The sequence below is a fragment of the Lampris incognitus genome, chromosome 1, assembly GCF_029633865.1.
Source record: "Lampris incognitus isolate fLamInc1 chromosome 1, fLamInc1.hap2, whole genome shotgun sequence".
Classification (NCBI taxonomy): Eukaryota; Metazoa; Chordata; class Actinopteri; order Lampriformes; family Lampridae; genus Lampris; species Lampris incognitus.
The window spans coordinates 29686690-29706783 of record NC_079211.1 but is presented as its reverse complement, the minus strand read 5'-3'; the positions used below and the strand labels follow the sequence as shown (position 1 = coordinate 29706783).

The following is a 20094-nucleotide window of genomic DNA, read 5'->3' as shown; positions in this document are numbered from 1 at the left end:
TTGTTGTTGCATTTTTGGGGGGGATTTTTTGGGGGGACCAGCACTAATAAGTGTGTGTGTGTGTGTGCGTGCGAGATCGTGTGTTTATAATTGATATCATGAGATTTATAAATGACCTACAGGCTTGGGGAAATAAACATGTTATCGGTGTGTGACCTGTCTTAAGTATGTTGATTAAACCATGTTCATCAGCAGAACTACTGGTTATTGCTCGGCTGTAGTGCAAACTCACCGCTAGATGGCAGATACTGCAAGAATTTGAAGAAAAAAAAGGAAAATGACGACTACAGATTTAGAGTGGGGGAACTGTAAACGTTTAATCAGATGACTTAAAGGAACACTTTTCTTTTTGCGACGACGGTAGTTTAATCAGTCACGACAGCATGTATGCAAACTCCTCCACTGGTAGTAAATATTAGTTTTATTCCCAGGGGTGGACTGGAGACCCCCCCTCCTCTTTTTTCCCCCTCTCCCACCACTATTAAAACAAACGCGAGGGGCGGTGACGCGCGAAAGACACTTGCTCCAAAAACTTTTCTGGGGGGAATTTGACGTGAAAATGATCTGATCTGCCCACAGGATGCCCGGCTGCTGGCCGCTAGTGGGGCACAGTTCAGTGACTCTGGGAGTGTTTGTCTGTCGTCCGCGGCCGGGGTCGATAAAACGGGATTTACATTTTGACGGGCGCACCCGAAAAGGTTCTTCAGACTACATGTAGTTCTGTCCGATCCGTTACCTGTCACGGAGTTTGCTTTACTTTTTCTTTTTTGTTTACTTTGTTATTTCTTCCGAGTACATCATGGTTCATAAATACGGTAAGTAGCTATATAGCTACATCAGATTTCCTCACGTGTTGATCTGTCGGACAAAAAAAAAAAGAAAAGTTCAGTCGGGTCCGCTACGTTCAAGTTAAAACATTGGGTTTCATCGTTTACACACCACCACCACCGTACACACACACACACACACACACACACACACAAAAAGACAACCCAAGTAATGACTTCAGTGTAAAGTATAATAAGACTGTTTATTTATACGGTTTTGCTGGTACGCTAAATTGGGGATTTTTTCCCGTATGTAGCTACTCCCATGGGAAAACAGGAAGAGTGTGTGTGTGTGTGTGTGTGTGTGTGTGTGTGTTCCACGTTACTTTAGTTCGCCTTTCAGCAAAAACGAATAGAACGTTGAAGTTCCGTTGTGTCTCAGTGAGGCGGTGCACCGTTGTCCCGCTGCGTCGACGCGGGCATGACCGTATAATTTCCCCCCCTGACACACTGCTTCATCCATGACGCCACGGCTTCGTCATATCTCTCTCTCTCTCGCTGTATCTCTCTCTCGCTCTCTCTCTCGCTCACTAACACACACACACACACACACACACACACACACACACACACACACACACACACACACACACACATCTCCACTCATAGGATCTTAAGAGAGAGCGATCGTAAATGCGAGTGAGCCTTCAAGTGCATGGTGATGTTGTCCTGAAGTCGTGCGTTTGTGTTTATGAAGCAGACACAGAGAGGGCGGTGGGGCTGCTCAAGCTGTACCAGGCCAGCCTCACCGGTCCAGATGAGCAGGCCCTGAGGACCAGTGTGGGGAAAGTGTCTGCCATTTTCGGCAGCCAGCTGTTTCAAGCCCTCCTTGGTAAGAACAATGCCTGCAAACATCGTGGTGTTTTTTTGTTTAAGGCCGCGTATTTAAAGACACGACTCCAGAATATCCTTCATGCAAAAGCAGATTCTTGCAGATCCCTTTGCAAACATGTTTCATCCTTGTGTTCTGTTCAGGGTCAAAATGACCCGTTTTGAATATGACCATAAATGATGTTAATGTTATTGATAGTTGTGACAAGCGATAAATGTGACAAGCGAAAAGTTCAGATATCGCTAATCAATGAGAAAATGAGGTGTAGATATCCTTTCTCTGATGTGTTGGCCTGGCAGTATACCCCTATACTATTTTTTTATGAGAATACTGTTTCATTTGCTAGACTAAAATAGGTATTCACTCCACATTTATCTTCTATTCTCCATAGTCAGGCTTGCAGGATGTAGACAGGGTCAGGTTGTATTAATTTGTGTGGTAAGTTAAGTGAGGCTAAATGTCTTCCAATTAAGCCCCATGAAAGAGTCCTCTCAGTGCCACTCACAAAAGGTTTGCTGTATCCCCCCCCCCCCAAGTAACATGCCCTGCGATTATAATGAAATCTCATTAAAGACACACACACACACAGCATGATCTTTTGGCCTCTAGGGAATACTGGTCTAAACTCAAACCTCTGATGCTGTGAAGGAAGCTGTGTTCTCATGATCCAGTGAACATTTCTGTTTTATGTACTTTATTCAACAATGATCCAGGCCGTTAGTGTTGGAAGAAAGTGAAATAGGTAAGTTGATTTATCACTAACAGGAAGTATAGCAGTGCACTAAACTGGCCACTGATCAAGTAGATATTACCGGTCTGATGTCACTCTTGCAAAACGAAAGTAAACGATACCTACCGTATGTCTATATGACAAGTGTGATACCTGGGGAAGTTTTTGCAATCCTTAACCCTAGCTTGACAGAAATGATGAGGATGTGCACATCCTTTATAGGGAGGAACACTGGGGGTTTGAACGGGGACTCAAAGAGGCCACCTATGTGAAGAGGGAATGAGGGGGAATGGCTAAGAGTACGTCTGTCACCATTTTACAATGCTGTGATTGCAACTATTCCTCAGTCCTCTGTGAATAGTACACATGGCCACTGAAACTAGTTCATGGTCATGGTAATTTGAAAACCGATTGTTGTTTTTGGTCATTATGCCACTTTATTTATAAGGGTGGGGGTACCTGCGGTCAGTTGAGACTTGAAGAGGTCACTTAGATGAGTGATGAAACGTTTTTCTCTCAAAACATTGTGTCAAGATGAACTAATTCAACTATCTGTGATTTCCTTACCTGGATTATTGAGCATGCATAAAGACATTAACCTTAGCTTCTTTTATAGCAAACAAAGCAAATTAGTTCTTGAGTGGTCCTTCTAATTAGCATGGCCATGCTGTAATGATGTGACCCCATGGGTCTGCTGGTACCACCGCTGACCTGTCATCGAGTCCCCGCCAGGGGCTCAGAAGGGGGATGTGTTGCCATGGCTGGGGCTGGGGCTAAGGAAATGAGTTTGCTGTTGATGTAGTGAGAGTATGCCCAGCCGAACTCAATGTTTCATCCCCTTTAGAGCTGCTACGCATTTTGAAAACACAATAATCATAGTATATACTGTGGAATTTAGTGGTATCATATGTTGATGTAAGTTAGGGAATCTCTGCCTTGCTCAAAAAGACTTCACGCTGGGGTAGGCTTACTATGGCAAGCATATCCCAGGGCCTTCTTTTAAGACAGTGACATATCACTGAGTCTTAAAAAGAAGTCCTTGGGGATGGAGGAAGGCCTGTTCGCTGTGCCAGCCTGCAGCCCCTATCCCAAGAAGCTGTAATGAAATTAATGTTATTTTCAAAGTATGATTGTTTTTGCACCATGCGCAGGTCATTGTTTGTCAAACAGTACTCTGTAATGTCTTTATGCATGCTCAATAATCCAGGTAAGAAAATCAAAGAAAGTTGAACAGTTCATCTGGATACAATGTTTACTAACAGAAACGTTCTATCACTCATTTAACTAACCTCTTCAGTCTAAACCGACTGCAGGTATCCCCACCCTTACAAACAATACAGTTGCATAACGACCGAAACCAACGATCGGTTTCATATGCAAATAGGTGTGACCATTAACTAGAGTTTCAATGGCCATATAGAGTGTTTACAGAGGATTTGGAAATGGTTGCAGTCACAGCATTGTAAAATGGCGACAGATGTACTCTTGGCCCCCCTCCCCCGCCCGGTTCAGGGATGGTCAGTCCAGCGGCCGGGGAAGGGGAGAAATCCCACATTAAACAGGCCCTGGTTAAGTGTGGCTATCCTAACTGGGCGTTTGTCAAAGCCAAGAAGATGCCCAAACAGTGCACCAGTGGATCAAAGAAAGGAGAAGGGCAACAGCTGCCTAAATGTAAACCAGTGGTGCTTCTGTATGTGGCGGGAGTGGCGGGGAAGTTGAGATGCGTATTTTCCAGACACCGCGTCTCAGTTACTTTCAAACCCCAAAACACGCTGCACCAGAAATTGATCCACCCCAAGGATCAGGTCCCCCCGGCACACACACAGCAGTATAGTGTACGCTGTTAAATTCCAGGAGGATTGCCGTGACTTGTACATCAGGGAAACCAAACAGACACTGGCCAAGAGGATGGAACAACACAGAAGAGCTAACATGTCAGGCTAGGACTCCACAGTCTACACCCATCTATAGACCAGTGGCCACTCTTTCAAGGATGAGGATGTGCACATCCTTGATAGGGCAGAACGCTGGTTGGAACGGGGAGTGAAAGAGGCCATCTATGTGAAGAGGGAACGGCCATCCCTGAACCGGGGGGGGGGGGGCTAAGAGTACATCTGTCACCATCTTACAATGCTGTGATTGCAAACACTCCCAAATCCTCTGTGAACAGTACACGTGGCCATTGAAACCCTAGTTAATGTTGATGGCAATTTACATATGAAAGCGATCATTGGTTTCTGTCATTATGTAACTCTATTCTTTATAAGGGTGGGGATACCTGCAGTCAGTTTAGACTTAAGAGGTCACTTAGATGAGTGATGAAACACTTCTGTGAATAAACGTTGTATCCAGATGAACTGATTCAACTTTCTTTGAGTACTCTGTATTCATACGGTACTTATTCATAGTTGACCACACTATTTGATGAGTTCCAGTGGAGGGTGTTTCCCTCACATAGTAGATATCTATCTGGATGTCCCAGGCTGTGTTGAAATACTGATCGGTGTACTTCAACAGACAAAGTAATATAGTTTTACCTTGATGTACGTCAGATGGATCTTAGCATTCAGTAACAATACATAAGCAATGCTTTAACATAGGGCAAGGAAATAATTAAGTCTTGTTGTTTATCATCTTTCAATGGTGTTAGATTAGAGTGAAATTCAGATGTTGTCATATTTTGCTACACAATTCTGATGTCTCGATTAGCCATAACGAGAATCTGTTCCCCTAAATATCTTTACAAAATGAGTTCTAAAATATTCGAGGAAGTATTTGACAGCTGATTTTGATTTGATACGGCACTTTTTATTTCTATACGGTTCAGTATGATGAACTTCAGTTGACTATTTAAATATTGTATTTTTGCACATCTTCATGGACATCATATGTTGCGATATGTAGTGATATCATCAAAAATTCTCAATGATTGTCGGATAATAGCATTTTCCATATCACACAAACGCAACTCTTATAAATTCTCTGAGAATTTTGTATAAAGGTGAAGATTCCAAAGCTTATTAGGTGGGCGTTTTGTCAAAGGCGAGGCCTCTTTGGAATCATGTCCAAATTCTGGGGAGAGGATCAGAATTCCAAAGCAGGATTCCAAACATTCCATAGCAATGGAGATAAATTGGAAAAAGAAACAAACCCTCAGACATCTAATAGCTGGCATGCCAAGCCTCAACTCTCTTGGTCTTCCTGGATCATCTGCACTGAGTCTGAGGACACGCTGAGGCCGAGAGAAGAATGAGCCCACGGTCTGCACCGCAGGTGCAGGGCTGATTCGGGTCAAATGGGGCTGGGCCCTGTACTCAACATGTGGTTCTGATCAGACGAGGCAGAATGTAGGCTCAGCCAGCTCACAGACTTAACAGGAATACTGCGTAACGCAAGCATTACTCCCACCCTGCTGGCCTGCTGTTCTCCCTCAGAAGCTTTGGATCATGTATACTGGACATATTTGGACCATGTTGCATTGCCACCATTGCTTTTGTGGTGCTGGGTGTGAGTCTTTCCCTTTAGCCAGGTTCGATTATCTCTCCATGGTAATCTAATGACTGAGAGTGGAGATCTATTTTGGGCAGAATCTATGACTTATGTTCTGCTGAACCTCTCTGTTTGTGACCAGACGACTATTTACAGAATTGAGTGTTTCGTAGTTGTTAAGAGCAGGAGGAATATGAAGTATTTTTGAATCCTGCTCCCAACCACCGGGAAGTCATAAGCCAGCAGTTGAGGTCCCAAAAACTTTCATGCACTGGTGGGAGGTTTAGGAAATGTTTGATGCTGTGTGGGAAGTTGGAGAAGCGACCACTTGATGAGTTGTTTGCATGGTTACATGACCAGAAACAAAGGTTGCCTTAACTGCACTCAACACATTGTCCCTCCTATGTAAAAATATGCAGCAAAAGAGGTGCGAGGGGGAGGTAATGGTGGCAGGAAGTCGGGCCAAACAGACACAAGTAGTTGCAGACACACAAACACACACACACACACACAAACACACACATATACACATACATGCCCATGCTAGATAACGTTATTGAAGCAGTCATAAAGGGGTGAATTGTTCACCCTAGCTAGGTCCCTTTAATTGTGACCTAGTTTCTCAAAAATGTGGTATTCTAGTGACCCGTGGGTTGCTCATCATGATGCAAAAAAGGGGCACATTCTCTTTTGTCTCGTTTACCCAGGCAGGCAAGGGAGGGATAACTCCAATCCACTTGAATAGGTACACACACACACACACACACACACACACACACACACACACACACACACACACACACACACACACACACACAATACAATAGGTGTGTGTGTACAATAGGTACACACACACACAGACTCTGTATGCGCAGTAATATATAGACAGCAAGAAGATGTGGGAATCCCCCCCCCCCCACACACACACACACCTGACTCTCACCAAAAGATATTAAAGCTCTGAGCAGACTGTCCCAAAATGGACTTCAAAAAGAGATCTGGGAATAAGTGTACTGAATGAGACTTCTGGCTTGGATTGCAAGCTGGGTTTGTGTTTTTTGTTCCGTGGCCAGAAATTCATGTGGTCTTTGAGGGCTGGAATAGCTTTGGTGATTTTTTTTTTTTTAAGTCAGAGATGGGGGGAAAAAACTTCTAGACAGACAAGCTTTGTATGGCAGTAATTTATGTCAAAAACAGAGCACCTCGGGGAAAGCAGCGAGCAGACTTTTCTATTGTGGTAACACTTCCAGGAATAAGTGAATCGTGTAAAATGATGAGGTAGTTGTATGAATTCTTGCAGCTTATCCACGCAGCTCTTGAACAAACCCTTCAAAACATTAAAAAACATGCAACATTTCATATGCAAAAGGCAGTTGTCAACTTTTCAAAAGGCTTTATAGTAGTAGTACTCAAGTGTTGTGGTATTTTTGTAATAATAGTTATAATAATCTCTTCAGATTTTGCCTTTGAAAAGAGATATATCTTTCCATTGTGATGCCAGAGGGCCATAGATCTCCAAGAGTGACTTGGAGATTTATGGACCCAGCCTTCAGACTGCAAGGCACTCAGTACTGATGAATTATTGTCAAGTTATAGGTTGACTCGTGCTTTTGGGACACTTTACTGTCGGCGCTATATGATACGCATCTGTCCACAGAGCTTGTGCTTTTCAATCATATCTTATAATTTATTCTATTCTTAAGAATGGAGACTGTTTATCTCCCACACTACTCAATAAGGCAAATGACACTTATCACTGCTTGATTTTCACTCTTCAGTCTGCACATCCATGGTTTCTATAATTTTCTTCTTCTTTTTTTTGAGGACTTATTAACTGGTTTCATTTCTTGAAAAAATAGCTTCTTACTTCCTGAAATGGCATGGTCAAAACTTTATATTTTCTTCATTTGTACTTGTAGCGAAATGTAATTACTGCTTTTCAGATAGATGACATAGTATATCTGCCCTTCCCAGAAAAAAAAAAGCTTGTCTTCTTATCAAACAGATTCTCATTCAGCCAGTCAACAGTTGTCATTTAATAAAATGTAATGGCCTGACAGTGGTGGTTGTACAATGTATTTTTTGTGCCCAGTTCATCACCTGAATCCCAGTGGGTTGTTTTATTAAAAGAGCAATTGACTGCTTATATGTGGTATGTCCAGAATAGGTTGGATTACAATAATAAATAATACATATAATAATAATAATAATACATATAGTAATAATAATAATAATAATAATAATAAAGCAGAATTATGATCTCTTACATGGTAAAAGGGGGCGGCACGGTGGCGCAGTGGTTAGCGCTGTCGCCTCACAGCAAGAAGGTCCTGGATTCAAGCCCCGGGGTAGTCCAACCTTAGGGGTCATCCCGGGTTGTCCTCTGTGTGGAGTTTGCATGTTCTCCCCGTGTCTGCGTGTGTTTCCTCCAGGGGCTCCAGTTTCCTACCACAGTCCAAAGACATGTAGGTCAGGTGAATAGTCCATACTAAATTGTCCCTAGGTATGAATGTGTGTGTGTGTGTGTGTGTGTGTGTTGGCCCTGTGATGGACTGGCAGCCTGTCCAGGGTGTCTCCCGCCTGCTGCCCAATGACTGCTGGGATAGGCTCCAGTATCCCTGCGACCCTGGGTAAAGATAAGCGGTTTGGATAATGGATGGATGGATGGACAATAAGAAAGCCTACTCTGGTTGTGTCTGATTGTCTGTGCCTGTATTTGTCTATGCATGGGATTGTGTGTGCATGCAAGTGTATTTGTGTACATGCCTCGATGAGCGGATTTGTGTGAGCGCGGACGAGCTTGTGTAAGTGAGATTGCTCTTTAGTCAGCTGGGCAGCAAACTCATCTGCCCACACACAGCTTCACTCCTCCACGCTCAGACACAGTGATGAGTCACATGTCCCCCATTCTTACTCCTTTGTTCTCACTGTGCCTCACACACACACACACACACACACACACACACACACACACACACACACACACACACACACACACATACAAGTTTTGGTCCTTGAGTTCTAGTCAGTAAAGAAACATTGTCAATAAAGATAGACTTTCTGAAATCATCACATTCACAAATTTGTTGATCTTTCCAACAGTTTCTTATAGGCTCCTTTGTCCTAACATTGAACTCTGGGAGGTTGTTGCACTCTACAAGATGAGAACAGCGACCTCTTTATGTCAACAGTGCAGCGAGGGGGCCCATGTGTGACATCAGCAACATTGTCCCATTGCATTCTCATCAAATGGCTGCCACTCAATAGGCGACCACAGGACACGGGCTTCTAATGACCTGAGAGACAATGAGGGGCAACAAGGGGAGAAGGGTGAAGAGGAGTGGCGTCCAGTTAAAAAAAAAAAAAGATTTAAAATGCAAGGAGTCAGGCATCCGGGAGGCGTGGCGGTCTATTCCGTTGCCTGCCAACATGGGGATCGGCCGTTCGAATCCCCATGTTACCTCCAGCTTGGTTAGGCGTCCCAACAGACATAGTTGGCTGTGTCTGCGGGTGGGAAGCCGGATGTAGATATGTGTCCTGGTCGCTGCACTAGCATCTCCTCTGGTCGGTTGGGGTGGCCCTGTTCGGAGAGGAGAGAAAACTTGGTGGAATAGCATGATCCTCGCAGGCGCTACATCCCCCTGGCGAAACTCCTCACTGTCACGTGAAAAGAAGCAGCTGGTGACTCCACATGTATCAGAGGAGGCATGTGGTAGTCTGCAGCCCTCCCCAGGTTGGCAGAGGGGGTGGAGCAGTGACTGGGACAGTTCGGAAGAGTGGGGTAATTTGCCAGATACAATTGGGGAGAAAAACGGGGAACCCCCCCAAAAGAAAACATGGAAGGAGTTGTTGAGTAACTATCTTGAGTTGAGGGATGGTTTGATTTCCACCATAGCCACCAATGCTTAAATTGTTAGAATTCCTGGACTGTAAGGTAGTTTGGATAAGGAAGTCCACCAATTTACATATCATTTGGTTCAGTTCATACTTATTACACAGTCAGCAAAGTCTTTGGCATAAATTATGGACAAGACCCCCTTCTCCCTCCTCCCCTGGATCTCTAATAGAAGAAGACCATGATTACATGGGAGCCTGTTAAGGAAAACAATGGTGATTAAGTTTTGCCCATTGAAATCATTTTTATTCTTTGGCAGATTTTATTCCAGACACAGTGTGTTGTTGAGAATGTATTGACAGTCCCAATACTAATTGGTGCTCATTTAATTATATGCGGCTTGAAACTGCATCACGTTAGCAATAGGCATCAATAATATAGTATTCAAATTGTAGGTGTTGCTCAGTTTCTGCAGGTCAAGAAATTTCTTTTTCCTTAACAGGTCATATAACATGGATAACTGGCCAGACAGCCGGCTAGCTGGTAGTTGTTAGTCAGTCCATCGCACAGTATTTTAATGACAGCACACAGCAGGGATAACGCAGTTTGCACTGGACATGTATCGCTACAAATTGTGATTTATGTTGTATTTTATATGAAGTAAACGCTGTTCGTCTAGATTGCACATGTTGGAGTAAACTCAACCAAGCTTTCTGTAACACAAAAACATAACGATGGGCGTCCGGGCGGTCTATTATGTTGCCTACCAACTGGTTCGAATCCCCGCGTTACCTCCTACTTGGTCAGACGTCGGGTGGGAAGCCAGATGTGGGTATGGGTATGTGTCTTGGTCACTGCACTAGCGCCCCCTCTGGCCGGTCGGGGCGCCTGTTCGGGGGTTTGGGGGTGGGGGACTGGGGGAATGGAGTGATCCTCCCATGCGCTACGTCCCCCTGGCATAACTCCTCACTGTTCGGTGAAAAGAAGTGGCTGGCAGCTTCCACGTGTATCGGAGAAGGCATGTGGTAGTCTGCAGCCCTGGCCAAGCGCAATTGGGGAGAAAAAAAAGGGGGGGGGTACAAAAAAACGACAAAAAAAGTTACGGCAAAGCTACATGACTAGAAAAGACTAATGAATATGGTAAAACCGGCATATGATGATGGAGAAGAAAAACTCAAGGTTGAAAATAACGGTATTTTCTTTGTAACAGATGTTTTTCAGGCCATGCAGGGTTTGAATTGTTGTCGCTTATACCTACCTAGCTTGTGCCTTGTACACACTGACTTGGCGATGAACTCTTATCAGTCAGTACCCGAGTCATATTGTTCAGTAGCGAGAGATGACGCACACTCAGAAAAGTGCAAACAGAACTTCTTTACAAGCAGATGTCCCACCTCCACATTTGCACCCAGAGCACCTCTCAATAAAAAAACAGACATCACCCTGTGTGTTGATGATCGGGTGGAGGATGCTTTTTAAGCAACCAAAGCACAACATTTTATTTCCCACAAGGCAGGAAAGAGGAAGAGCCGCCACAATTTTGACTGAATAAATTAATTAATGAGGTGTAGACAAAAAAAAAAACAGCTGTTACCGATACAAATGAATACAAGTTTATGAAGTTCATCACTTTTTTTTCCCTTGCAGATATTCAGGAGTGTTACGAGATGACCTTGCAAATGAACACGACACAGAGCGCTGAGAAAGAAGATGTCACGCAGGATGCGTGGGAGGTAATGTGAGTGGCTCACGTTACAGAATGGAAGAAAATATATGAATAGTTTACGTTGCATCTGCTGTCACAAACACCACTGCATGTTGTGCTTGGCCTTCTTCCTGTGCCAGAGGTCACCTATGGGCAAAACATGAGCTTCAATAAGCCTTGCGACCCCTCACACTCCCCCACCTGACTATAAGTGTTGTGACAACTGTTGGCTCTAACTCAGACTTAAGGGAGTATAGGAGTGACACAGGAAGAGCAAGTGTTTGTGGGTAGTACACTCGGGGAAAGAGAAAAAAACCCCACAAAAAAACGATGAAGACAGACAAATCTGCATGAGTCACAGGAACACTGGTAGACCAATGGGGCTGCTCTGATGAAGTCGGCCAAACCTGTCATTACTGTTTGCAGTCACAAAGCCTTTTGGAGTATTTATAGCGAAGTTCAAGGAAACAAACAACCACTCCTGATTTTAGGGGGGCACTTGTTGCATTTTGTATAGAATCATAAATCTTATTCAGATCCATTTCTGGGGCTGAGCATGTTAGTTCTGGCTCTCTGCGTTTGGTAACGTGACGTTAAGCACCACGCAGTGCAGTTACACATGGAGGTTTTTGGAAGGAGTATTTGTGTCATTTGATGTCTTCATAGCCCTTGAAGAAGAGGGGACCTCTGACTTAATATCACTTGCGTGATTTGATACTGCCTCATAATTTTTCTCCAGCCTAGCCAAAATGTTAATGAAATGGATCCCTGGCTGATTACTCTTGCCCATTAAGTGAATGCACTTTGGCCTAGCTTTAGCACAGGGATAAGAAAAGCTCTGGCATCGGTAACTTCGACACCTCCTGTTGCATGTGTGTGTGTGTAACATAACATGTACAGGCTCCTCTTTAGTAAGGAGTTTTTAATGTAATGGTGATATCACATAGTCAATAAATGCCTTGCCTTCGACCCGTCAGATAAATCCGACATTACCTGACATCTTCATTTTGACCAAAAGTGTTTTATCCTTTCCTGCTTTGACACCCCACCACCACTACCAGACAATCACATAATGGTGATGTTTTGTTTTTTTTTTATTCAGATGCTTAGTCTGAACTCTGTTATGTATCATGACTTCAGATGGGCATGGACAGTAGGAACCATGTCTATGTTAAAGCACTTTTCAGGAATCAGGAACACTGTCATTTTATTTCATGTACTTGTGTAAATGAAATGAAATGAAATATCGTTTTGCCCAGCCCGAAGCAGTGCAACACAAAGACAAAAACACATATCCAAGAACTAGGAGAACTCATATATCCAACACATATCCAAACTAAACAAAAAAATTACTGTCTGAAAGAATGAACGCTAGCCAGGATGACCGTCGGAACTGCCGGTCTGCATGGGCTAGCAGTTAGCTTAGCCTGCCCTCAGTATTTCCCCCTCAGGCGCAGCTCTGGCAGGGCCGTGGTCCCTGGGCCCACTGGACGCACCAGACCAGGCTCCCTCAGCCGATCCAACGCTAGCTCCCCCAGCCAGACACCTTTAACACACTTCCCCTCACTCCACATGATGACACTAAAAACACAGTCAACGCTAGGCAAGGCTGCTGCCAGACTGCCCTCGGTGTTATCGGAACTGCCCGTCTGCATGGGCTAGCAGTTAGCTTAGCCTGCCCCGCTTCCATGTCCTGTCAGACTGCCCTCGATGTTACCTCTTCGGGTGCAGTTCCAGCCAGGGCCGCGGTCCCTGGGCCCACAGGACTGAGCAGACCAAGTTCTCCCCAGCCGATCCAGCACCAGCTCCCTCAGCCATCAATTGAAGACACAAACTTAGACACTTTTCTGGTTATTCCCTTTCTTATATTTTATATCCTATCTATATATCGTTTTAATATCCCTCATCAGCTGTTGAGAATTATGGCTTAGTTATTCATTTGTTCTTTAAACTTGTACCATATAATAAGTGTGGGTTGTGGATATACCATAGCCCAGTAGCCATTTAAGACACCACATTTTGTAAGAAACTGCATGGCCCCTATCTACCTGTAGGCTATTTCAACTGATGCACTTTACCTTTTTTTTTTTAACTATTGCAGACAAAGTAAACAAACGCACAAGACAGAGAACGCTGCCCAGGGATGTCCTCCTTACCACAATAACTATGTGAACAAGGTGATTGAGTTATCTTTAAGGTGTCAATTAAACCAAGCTATTTGCATCAAACCATGACATAAACAGTTTTTCTACAATTAATGAGAGCTGTTACACAGATGTTACAATAGATGTAAGAGTGGGAATAAACAGAAAAGTGCTTTAACATAGGCCTGGCTCATACGATGACTGGCCCTTAACACATGAGGTTGAAAGTATGACGAGACTGGGAACACGATCCGCCAATATTTGTAAAATTGTGTGAATGATCAGTGACAAACAGCCCATTTTATAATATTGACAAGCTAGTTTTGGATTATACAATGGCTACACAAACTAGTAGTTTTTTCTTCTTTTTTTTTCTTACATTAACTAGTCTCAACGTGTCACCACTAACACGCTGGCTGAGACAATCATTGACACCCCCCCTCCCCTCCATCTGTCACAGAGGTAGGCAGCTGACTCCTTTCATATTGCCGGCAGACCAGGGTCTGACTGCCAGCCCGACAGACGAGTTTGCTTTTCTTTTCTTTTTTTTTCTTCTGTAGCGTCTTTGACGTCATGTCGGAAAACAGGGAAGTAAACAGTAGAAAGCAGCATGGAGGCCGGAGATATGGTGGTTAACGTCCTTTTTATAACTTGTACTTCAGTCTCTTTTTCAAACCATACAAACTCAACGCAGACTGAACGATGTTCGAGCGCTGCTTGAATGAAGACATACCCACAAACAATACCCACAAACAATAAATGTTTTTCCTCAGTTGACGAGCGGACAATGGGGCACGTCATCGTGCAAATTAGCGCGCTCACCCGCGACCCTGTCGCGTTTACATCAATGCCGATCGGAGGTGGAGCCGGTAAATATCCGTGTCTACTGCAGAGTCATTGGACCCGGACCAAAAGCGGATGTTAAGCAGGTGTTAGTGGGGTTTTTTTTTTGCCAGTGTGAAAGGGCAGACACCAAACCCGTCTCTCCAGCTCCAACCCTCTCCCCCTTTTTTCTTTTTTTCTTAAATCCTCAATCCCTCCCTCCGACTCGCTGTGACCCACCATGTCTAGCTGCTAATTTGTGGGGCACAGGCCTGGTTTAAGAGGTGGCTGGATTAGATGTTGCCGCGGTGGGAAATTTGAGCGGCAAAACAGGAAGTTTGTGGGTGAGAAAGAGAAAAATGTGTGCGTGTGTGTTTGGGGGGGGGGCAGAGGGAGGGGAAGGGGGAGTCTTTAATGGACACCCAAAGAGGGGCTCATCCGTATTCCAGTCATGTTGTCACCTGAGCGGAGGATGGGAGGGGAATTATATGAGTCTGCAAGAAAGGACGTGGACGGAGGCTGTTGTCCATAGATTGGGGAAATCTTCTGCGAGCAATTTCTCAGCGTTTTGATCACGACTCCCCTTAGCTGTGACAAGCATGATGTAACATAGTGGCTAAAGAAGTGATGGCTGATATGATATGGATTTATTTTCTTTTAAATGAGTCACTTTTATCCACAGTTTTGCCAATTATATAAAATTTCCCAGCGACTATGAAGTATGTGAACAAAGTACAGCACTTTTGACCGGGAGCTCTTGGGTCTCTTCCTCGCCACCCAACACTTCAGGTACCTGTTGGAAGGCCGCCGTTTCACCGCCTTCTTTGACCACAAGTCGCTGACATTTGCCATGGCCAAGACCTCCTAGCCGTGGTCCAGGCGCCAACAGCGTCAGCTCTCTGCCATCTCGGAGTTTACCACGGACATCCGGCACATGGCTGGCAAGGACAAATTGGTCGCCGACTGCCTCTCCCAGGCGGTGGCAGGGTCCGTTCACTTGGGACTCGATTATGCTGCCATGGCTGCAGATCAAGCCGCTGACGTGGACATCCAGGCCTATCGGACGGCCGCTACGGGGCTGCGGTTGGAGGATGTGGTGTTTGACAGCACCAACGCCACGCTCCTCTGCGACGTTTCCACAGGCCAGCCCCACCCCATGATGCCCACCGGCTGGCGGCGCCATGTTTTTGACGTTATCCATAGCCTTTCCCACCCGGGTGTGAAGGCGTCCACTAAGCTGGTGGGGGCCAAGTTCGTCTGGCCCGGCCTCATGAAGGACGTCAAGACCTGGGCTGACTCCTGCGTGGCGTGCCAGCGTTCCAAGGTACACCGTCATATCAAAGCCCCCTTGGCGCCATTCCTGGTACCCGAGAGGCGTTTCGACCGTGTGAATGTGGACCACGTGGGCCCCCTGCCCCCCTCCCATGGGTTCACTCACCTTCTCACCATGGTGGACAGGACCACCAGGTGGCCGGAAGCTGTTCCCCTGTCATCGACCACGTCTACTGAGGTGGCCCGGGCGTTCATCGGGTCCTGGGTGGCATGTTGGCTGGCATCACCTCTGACAGGGGCCCGCAGTTCACATCCGAGCTCTGGACAGCAGTCGCAGAGAGGCTGGGGGTGAAGCTCCACCGCACCACGGCGTACAACCTGCAGGGCAACGGACTTTGTGAGCGGTTTCATCGGTCTATGAAGGCTGCTCTTCGTGCCAGTCTCACGGACAGCAACTCGGTCGACCGCCTCCTGTGGGTCATGCTCAGCCTTCGCTCCGCCCCCAAGGAAGACCGCCAGTCCTTGTCTGCTGAGCTGGTTTACGGCCAGCTGCTGTGTCCCGGGGGAGTTTCTCCCGGATGCCGTGGCCCCCTGGTCTGCAGCTTCGCATCGGGCTGTGGCCTGGGACGGTGCCAACGCTTTCACTCCGATCCCTACATCTCACCACTGCCTCCCTCAGTCCTACATCCCAAAGAATCTGCTGTCGGCCAGGTACGTCTTCAAGATCTACCATGACAGCCACAATACCCCCCTGCAGCCCCCCTACGACAGGCCCTTTCGCGTCCTGGAAGCGGGGTCTAAGAACTTTGTGGTGGACATTGGTGGCAAGCCGGAGCAGGTCTCGGTGGGCCGTCTCTAGCCTGCCCATTTGGACCTGGGTGAGCCGGTCGAACTGGTCCTACCCCCGCAGCGTGGACGCCCCCCTTCTTGGGGCCCCGGCCCAGCCTCGGTCCCTGCCCGGGCTCTGGCTCTGTCCCTTGCCCCTGCCCCTTCCCCCATACCCATTCAGCGCAGCCATTTTGGCCGCCTGGTCTGCCCCCTGAGATGTTGACTGTTTCACTGGGGACTGTTCAACTGTTGGCTGTTTGTGTTTCATTGAGTACTGTTGTGTTACATTACTGTTTTGCATTTTTTCGTGATGGTGAATTCTGGGGGGACCTGTGTGGTGATACACAAATAAGGATAGATTCACCAGGGGCTGCTGCTCCTTTAAGGAAGACGAATTTCCCAGGAGGTGGAGCCATGTTTTCTACTGCCTAGCTGTTAGCTTGTTGCCACGAGAGATTGTGCTGTATCAGTGTTTTTTGTGTGGCGAGTAAATGGAATTAACTCGACTCGATCTCACCGTCTCCTCATTCCTGCACTCCCACATTATTATGATTAGTAGTAGTAGTAATATTACTACTGCTAATACTCATCAACAACTTAAATTTATATAGCGTCTTTGAAGGGACACAAGGACCCTTTACATATAGTGGAGCAGACAAAACAATTTTTTTTTTGATTTTGATATACTTTATTGATCCCCGTAGGGAAATTATGCAGATTATGCAAGAACAGAAAATAAAAATAGCAAAGATTGCCGGGGATGATAGAAGTGACTAGAGACCATAGGCCTTGGTGATACTGACTATTGATGATGAATAATGGATATATATATATATATATATATATATATATATATATATATATATATATATCATCCCCTCTCTCTATTTGCAGACCTGATATGTCCACCTTGAATAATAGAAACGAACTGGCCACCAGTTGTAGACAACAAAAATAATATCTTCTTTATAACTATAAGTAAAACGTCTTTATTACCCCCCCCCCCATTAGATGATACATATATGACATTTATTTGGTTTTTTAAAATGTGCTTTTTTAATATGCTATTTTAAATATGGATTTTTTAGATATGGTTTTTTTAACTACCTGTCCTCCCAACTGTGCCCCAACATCACCCCAATATATAATTCACATAAGTTACCTTGTTATATTTTTAATGTACGCCATTTCAACAGTACGCTGGCCCCTAAATGCTTTTCAAAACAAACCCCAGTCCCATTACCCCTCCATTGGTTGCTGTGCATCATAAGTACCTACCCCATTGGCTGTTATAATTTGAATGTTTTCCCATCTGATTGGTCGCTGTCCAGCCAAAATTAGGGGCGTGACGGTGGGCAACGTAACTGTATGATTCTTTGTGAAAAAAACTTTAGCAGCTGATGAGTGCGAGACTCACGAAACAGGCCTGTACTGCTATGCATTAAAATCTTTTTTCCTGTATCCATGTTGAGATATATATGTGTGTGTGTGTGTGTGTGTGTGTGTGTGTGTGTGTGTGTGTGTGTGTGTGTGCACTGACTGGTGCACAGGGCATACTCTTGGCTGCCACTGTTAGACAGAGTGGGCAGCTGAGAGGGCAGAGGGGACAGCCCTGGCCCTGGCAGTGTCAGCTGACCTGCCTGTCAGCATTGCCATGTGGGAACGGAGCCTTCACAGCAAAACCCATTTAGCATCTCTGGAAGAAAAAAAACACCCTCTCCTACATGCTGCTGTCTACTCCATCTAAGTCCAAAACCCCCAAAACAGCAGCTGTGATGAAAACAGTACACACTCAACACTGATCCAATCATCGGATCGTATGTATTATAATATGGAGTGAGGGAAACTAGCCTGGCAAATTCTCTTACTAGGTGCTGCCATACCAGAAAGCAGGTATGGTCGGTGTGTGTGTATGTGTTTGTGTATACATAAATACAAAACACATTTTGTCTCAAGCCAATATCAAGACCCATCCTAATGGAGTGGTTATCAACCGAGTGAGAGTGACTCTATTACGGTGAAGGCAACGTCTTCAGAACCTCTTTTCAAACTTTACTTAGATTTGTCATGGCTTGCTGTAAACGCTGCCCTCTACTGTCCATTAAGTGTTTGTGTGCTATAAACGACAGCAATGAACCCAGCGGTTCTCAGGTAGGTATATCCTCTGTGTGTGTGTGTGTGTGTGTGTGTGTGTGTGTGTGTGTGTGTGTGTGTGTGTGTGTGCGTGATTTTGATGGTAATTTTCAGTTTCTTGTCACTGAAAATCAGCAGCTTCCGAACTCTTAATTTCTTTCTGAATAATGGGAGGGAAAGATGAGTTATGCCTCTGCCGTTATGTTGTTTTGCATGATTTCTTTTAATTTTTTTTTTAATTTTGCCGCATTGTTGTTTCACTGGCACGATGATTAGACTGAAAGAGTGAACTGTTGTGTCCAGTTCTGTTCTTGCCATGCTCCTTCCATTCTGCCATTAACTGGTTACTGTTTCTATAACAAAGAGGATATTCATGGAGAATAAGGTGGAGACCTGGAGCCCAGCAGTGATAGTAGTCAGACTGCTCATCTCACATTTATGTTGGCTTTTCTTTTGCCACAGTGCAAACATAATAGCTATGCATATATGTTGATCGACTGTAAAACCTTTTGTTGCATGTTCATGTTGTGCAGAATACAGGACACATACATGATGGCTTGTTGATATGTAACTTGTTTAATGTCCAGTAGTGTCCCCACGTGTCAGGCTTATGTAGATTCTAACTTGTCTGTCCATCTGACTTCGCTCTGTCCCGCAGGACCGGGAGGAAGGTGTGACTCGGGTTCGAGTGACCAGCAGAAAGAGCCCCCATAAAGTGGAGCGAGTGTCTGGCCTGGTGAGCCGCTCCCACATCGACACACCCAAGGTCAGTGCATTAGCCAAGTTGTCATCCTGCGATCTCTTAAACCCCCAAACCAAAATCTCCTAAACGGAGCCTCAGAAACTAGCTTTCCAAAGCGTCAGAGGCGATGACTGCAGAAAGGTTAGAGATGGTTGCAGGTACAAACCCCTGGTACAGGTCAGGGAAATTGACTGAGTAGTGCAATAATCTCAGTCACTTTCCCCTGAAAATTAAATTTGGACAGCATGGTTGTTGTACATTGTGAATGGAGTGTAGGGAAATCTGCTACGATGTGTAACACACCAGTGACTACTACAGATTCTAATAAAAATGACTAAACAAACTTACTTGCTTAGTGGGGCTTTACAGAGGTGCCTTTAGCTTCATGACACATTTGTTATTTTTCATTAAGTTCAATGACCTTTGAAATGTTTTGATCATCGAAACACGTCACTGTGCCTTGCACGCAGCAATCCAAATAACTCAGTCAGAGGCTTAATGATTTAACCCTGACTGGGACTGCTAATAATCTCTCTCTGCATGAATGGTAATATCAAAAAAGTGCAAAATCTAAGCCGAAAATGTCTATTTTACCATCGGTAGAGTCCATAGAGGTAAAGAGTATTGCAGGTAATTTGTATGATAATTTGGATCCAGTTTGCATGCATTTAGATACTCGGTTCCTGGTTATTAATGGTACTTAGTCTTTCAGTCAGCCCCAGTCAGGTTCATTGT

General features: G+C 45.1%; 1 protein-coding gene across 2 annotated transcripts in view; it reads left to right on the top strand.

Moving 5' to 3' along the window:
- The first annotated feature begins 573 nt into the window (after positions 1-573).
- dlg3 (discs, large homolog 3 (Drosophila)) overlaps positions 574-20094 on the top strand; it is a 108054-nt gene continuing 88533 nt past the window's right edge. For both annotated transcript variants that reach the window (XM_056294205.1, XM_056294233.1), the window contains exons 1-4: positions 574-815; positions 1525-1659; positions 11361-11446; positions 19276-19383. In XM_056294205.1, the coding sequence (XP_056150180.1) occupies positions 800-815; positions 1525-1659; positions 11361-11446; positions 19276-19383 (345 nt within the window). In that variant the 5' untranslated portion in view covers positions 574-799. The remainder of the gene's footprint in view (positions 816-1524; positions 1660-11360; positions 11447-19275; positions 19384-20094) is intronic.